At 38.6% G+C, this 6000-nt stretch overlaps 1 protein-coding gene and 1 long non-coding RNA gene across 2 annotated transcripts in view; one reads left to right on the forward strand and one right to left on the reverse strand.

Moving 5' to 3' along the window:
* Positions 1 to 6000, forward strand: part of LOC133557034 (uncharacterized) — a 53936-nt gene that overhangs the window by 20181 nt on the left and 27755 nt on the right. The window lies entirely within an intron of this gene.
* The window catches only part of LOC133557033 (probable global transcription activator SNF2L2), a 33586-nt gene that overhangs the window by 5301 nt on the left and 22285 nt on the right, over positions 1 to 6000 (reverse strand). Inside the window, exon 4 of the mRNA XM_061907317.1 lies at positions 1548 to 1649. Coding sequence (XP_061763301.1) covers positions 1548 to 1649 — 102 coding nt within the window. The remainder of the gene's footprint in view (positions 1 to 1547; positions 1650 to 6000) is intronic.

The following is a 6000-nucleotide window of genomic DNA, read 5'->3' on the forward strand; positions in this document are numbered from 1 at the left end:
AGGAAAAAAAATGTACGACGGAATGACAGACAGAAATACCCATTTTTTTATATACTGTATAGAGGTTTTTTTATTAAAGGTAAATTGAGCAAATTGGCTATTTCTGGCAATTTATTTAAGTGTGTTTCAAACTGGTAGCCCTTCGCATTAATCAGTACCCAAGAAGTAGCTCTTGGTTTCAAAAAGGTTGGTGACCCCTGACGCACAGGCTATGGTGGAAAAGCAGTCCGGGTAATGCTAACAATGCTAACAAAAAAATTGAGTCAAAAAACGCTCCGACGTAAGTAAAGTAAGGCTCCACTTTGGCTAAAATGCGCAAGCTTTATGCTAATATACATTGGCTTTGTGATTGTGTGTTTTTTTCCCCCCCTTCTTCTTCGTTTTCTCTTTTTTCCTATTTTTCTCTTCCTCCATATTCCTTTTTCTGCTCTTCTTTCTCCTCTTTCTCTGGGGGGCGATAAAGGCAGTTATGCAGTTGCATCCCGCACAAAACCATTACCCACCATGAACATTTTCAGAAAGATTAAACCATGTGGACGGAAGTTATGCTTTACAATTTTTCACCACGAGGGGGCGCCAAAGGTGCCACACTAGTTACGCAGTGGCGTCCCACCAAACAACCCGACCAGCCATCAAACATTTCTGGAAGATCGGAGTATGTGTAAGAAAGTTATTACTGTTATAGTGTTTCCACCACAAGGGGGCGGTAAAGGCGCTGCAGTAGTCATGCAGTTTCGTCCCACCCTACACATTGACCCACTATTAAAAGAAATCGGAAAGATCGGAGCATGTGGAAGGAAGTTATGACATGCGACTGTTTAGCATTAGCGATTTTACATGGCAACTTCAACATCTTCGAATTTGTTTATCAATACTACAACAAAAGCTACGGTAAAATCACAACAAGACAACAGTATGCACGTTACAATCAAACATCTGGTGCGTAATAAGTACACTACTTACAGTATTTACACTTTTTGGGGCGCAGTAAACAACAAAAAACACACTATAAGCTACACAATGCCTTAGACTTGTTAATGTCATAGTTACAAATGACACTCAGAAATGTGATAATAAAGTAATATATAACAACAGGACAGCAGTTATCATAATTAGCTCATTTTTAAATGTTGCAATAAAAAATAGATTTTATTATCAAAAACAATTAACATTTAATAGCACACATACAAATACCAAAAATTGGTACCAGTATTGATTTCCAGGTACAAGGAATTGGTACTGTATCGGTTCAAATGGGAACAGTACCCACCCCACACAAGAAAAATATCAAAGGTATGTACGACTTTGGCTATATATCGATATCGGCCAATTCTCAAGGCTCCAATATTGATATCGTATCGAACGTGAAAAAGTTGCATCAGGACATATGTTGTAATCAGAACAGATTTGAAAACAAAAAAAAAACAGGCTTCACTACACACCTTAAAATACAACCTACAGATAGCCGGAGTGCGTGATACCACAAAGTGTGCAACAAAGTTATTATACGTGAGCGGAGGCAAAGACCAAAATGTAGAACTCTTGACCTGAGATCCTTCCAGGTTGTATGTTTGAGCGTTGTGACACAGCAGAAAGACGTCCTTCTCCAGGTCGCCCACGCTTCGGTACTTGTGGTTACGCACACGTTCCTGTCAGGATACAAAACACCAGTCTTTAAACTTCAAGGTCGCCCAACGACGTGACTTTTAACGATACCGCTAATAGAAATGCGAGCTTGTTTAATATCAATCATCTCCTCACTGGTTTCGCCACACACCTGGAAATCAACCCAGGAGTTCCGCCCACTATGTGTCGAGAGATGGGACTTATGGCTCTTTGAAGGGAGCCGGATTTTAAAGAGTCGTTCCTTCCAAAGACCGGCTCGCTTTTATAGTCACTTTTTCCAATGTTCTTTGAAGGAAACAGTCAGTAGTAGATGTGATATCAATGAGAATCATTTAAAGGCCTACTGAAAACCACTACTACCGACCACGCAGTCTGATAGTTTATATATCAACAGAGGTGGGTAGAGTTGCCAAAAACGGTACTCAAGTAAGAGTACTGTTACTTTAGAGATTTATTAATCAAGTAAAAGTAAAGAGTAGTAACCCAAATATTTACTTGAGTAAAAGTAAAAAGTATGTTGTGAAAAAACTACTCAAGTACTGAGTAACTGATGAGTAACCTGATTACGGCAACAAATAATGCACAAAAACATAAAAATAGCAATGAACAAATACAGAGCCAGGAATATCTCTTAAGCAACTAAAACAATAATATATATTAAATAATAATACATTAAAATAAAAAAAGGCAAATCGAGCCACAATAACTTAACAGCACCATAGGCTCAGTAGCCATTGATTGATTGATTGATTGATTGATTGATTGATTGATTGAAACTTGTATTAGTAGATTGCACAGTACAGTACATATTCCGTACAATTGACCACTAAATGGTAACACCCCAATAAGTTTTTCAACGTCAATCAATTATTTAATAAATGACCAAGTCGAGGTGATCTACCTCATATATACATACACACACATATCATATATATTAATATGTCCAGGGTGTACCCCGCCTTCCGCCCGATTGTAGCTAAGATAGGTGCTAGCGCCCCCCTGTAACCTCAAAAGGGAATAAGCGGTAGGAAACGGATGGATAGATGGATGGATATATATATATATATATATATATATATACACAGTATATAATTTATATTTATTTATTTTGTTTTTGTTGACATGTTAAAGGTGTTTTAATGAATATATATGCATGTTTAACACATAGATTCGTATCTTTAATGAAGACAAGAATATAAGTTGGTGTATTACCTGATTCTGATGACTTGCATTGATTGGAATCAGTAGTGCTGAAAATGTCCACATTTTCAAATGGAGGAGAAAAAATGTTCTTCCTTTCTGTCTAATACTACATGAAAGTCGTTGGTTTTTGGCATCTTGTGTGTCCAGCTTCCATATTCGTTTTTATACACTTTACAAGAAATACATTGGCGGCAAACTCCGTAGCTTGCTAGCTTGTTTGCGCTGGCTTTCGGAGACTCTTATTTTGATAGCGCAGGCGCGATGGAGTGGCACTTTTATTGTGAAGACAGGAAGTGTGCGATCAGCCTTTAGATTAGATTAGATTAGATTAGATTAGATAGTACTTTATTTATTCCGTCAGGAGAGTTCCTTCAGGAAAATTACAATTTAGGCTTTTGACGGGAAGTACGGTTGAAATAAAAAGTGTCTTTTTTCCTTTTACACTTTTGATTGATTGATTGATTGAAACTTTTATTAGTAGATTGCACAGTACAGTACATATTCCACTAAATTTATTGGGGTGTTACCATTTAGTGGTAACACTAAATGGTAACACCCCAATAAATTTTTCAACTTTTTTAAGTCGGATTTGACGTGTGACGGTCACGTGACCTTCTGGCTCTGTTTTATTGGTCCAACGTCACCAGTGACTGCATGTGGTTGGTGAAACGCAGGCATGCATACATCCTACTTTGAAAAACCAAAACTAACATTAATAGATCGATAAAAAAAAAGTAGCGAGTAACGAGCTGAATGTACATGAAAGGAGCGGAGTAAAAGTAGCATTTCTTCACTAAAAATATATTCAAGTAAAAGTATGTTGCATAAAAACTACTCTTAGAAGTACAATTTATCCCAAAAGTTACTCAAGTAGATGTAACGGAGTAAATGTAGCGCGTTACTACCCACCTCTGTATATCAATGATGAAATATTAACATTGCAACACATGCCAATACGGCCGGTTTAGTTTACTAAATTGTAATTTTAAATTTCGCGCGGAAGTATCATGCCAAAACGTCGCGGTATGATGACGCGTGCGCGTGACGTCACGCATTGTTGAGGACATTTTTTTCCAGCACCGTTCCCAGCTATAAGTCGTCTGTTTTCATCGCATAATTCCACAGTATTCTGGACAACTGTGTTGCTGAATCTTTTGCAATTTGTTCAATGAATAATGGAGACATCAAAGAAGAAAGCTGTAGGTGGGAAGCGGTGTATTGCGGCCACCTTTAGCAACACAAACACAACCGGTGTTTCATTGTTTACATTCCCAAAAGATGACGGTGAAGCTTTATTATGGAACAGAGTGGTCAAGTGAACACGGTTGGATTGGACCACACACACAAAGTACAGTGTATTATGCAGTGATCATTTCGAAAAATTGTGTTTCGAAGAGGGTCCCTTGCGAAGGGCAGAGATGGGCATCGCCACCACCCGTCGATTGGTGCTGAAGAAAGGTGCGGGGTCAACCTTCAGGTTGTACAGGTACGACCATATAATCTCACTAAAACACTAGTAACACAATAAGCAGATAAGGGATTTTCCAGAATTATCCAAGTAAATTTGTCTAATAACATCTGAATCGCTCCCACAATATAACCTTTTTTTTTTCTTTTTTTTCTCCTAGTCCTTCACTCTCACTTTCCTCATCCACAAATATTTCATCCTCGCTCAAATTAATGGGGAAATCGTCGCTTTCTCGGTCCGAATCGCTCTCGCTGCTGGTGGCCATGCTTGTAAACAATGTTCAGATGTGAGGAGCTCCACAACCCGTGACGTCATGCGCACATCGTCTGCTACTTCCGGTACAGGCAAGGCTTTTTTATCAGCACCAAAAGTTGCAAACTTTATCGTGGATGATCTCTACTAAATTCTTTCAGCAAAAATATCGCGAAATGATCAAGTATGACACATAGAATGGACCTGCTATCCCCGTTTGAATGAGAATATCTAATTTCAGTAGGCCTTTAAATCTACACCAGTATTACTCTATAGGTGGGTTGCGATCACGTGACCTCGAGGCACAGCCGGACACTTCCGGGTTTTAGGCGATGGTCCAAGCCCCGTTAGGCTACTGTTTATTTTCCTGCGTCCGTGCAGATTTAGTCTTATTTTGAAAGGTTTAGAGCAGGGGTAGGGAACCTATGGCTCTAGAGCCAAATGTGGCTCTTTTGATAACTGCATCTGGCTCTCAGATCCATCTTGGCTTACATTGCTTAACATGATAAGTAATGAATAATTCCGCTGGTAATCACGATGTTAAAAATAACGTTCAAAATATAAAACATTCTCATGCATTTTAATCCATCCATCCGTTTCTTACCGCACCTGTTCTAGAAATAACAATGTTATTAAAAAGAATTAGAGACTTATTATACTCTAAAAATGTTGGTCTTACTTAAAAAAATGCACCCATTTAGTTGTATTCAGTGTTAAAAAATATAATATGGCTCTCACGGAAATACATTTTAAAATATTTGTCTTTCATGGCTCTTTCAGCCAAAAAGGTTCCCGAACCCTGGCTTAGAGGCAAATATAAAGGCGATCATAAAAAAATATTCCAATTTAGAAAAATATATTTTTTTAAAGACTTAAACCATTTATCATCACCAATACATGACCTCATTTCACTTGACTTTTAGTGGTTAGAGTGTCCGCCCTGAGATCGGTAGGTTGTGAGTTCACACCCCGGCCGAATCATACCAAAGACTATAAAAATGGGATCCATTCGCTCCCTGCTTGGCACTCGACATCAAGGGTTGGATTTGGCGGTTAAAACACCAAAAATGATTCCCGGGCGCGACCACCGCTGCTGCTCACTGCTCCCCTCACCTCCCAAGAGGTGATCAAGGGTGGTGGGTCAAATGCAAAGAATGATTTCGCCACACATAGTGTGTGTGTGTGTGACAATCATTGGTACTTTATCTTTAACTTCCATCTATCCATTTTCTACCGCTTGACAATTTTGGGGGCGCGGGGGGTCGCTTTAGAGAATTATTTAGAACAGGGGCGCTCACACTTTTTCTGCAGGTGAGCTACTTTTCAATTGACCAAGTCAAGGAGATCTACCTCATTCCTATTTATAATTTATATTTATTTATGAAAGAGACATTTTTGTTAACAAGTTAATGGTGTTTAATGATAATACAAGCATGTTTAACACACATAGA

The sequence above is a fragment of the Nerophis ophidion genome, linkage group LG08 (genome assembly GCF_033978795.1).
Source record: "Nerophis ophidion isolate RoL-2023_Sa linkage group LG08, RoL_Noph_v1.0, whole genome shotgun sequence".
NCBI lineage: Eukaryota > Metazoa > Chordata > Actinopteri > Syngnathiformes > Syngnathidae > Nerophis > Nerophis ophidion.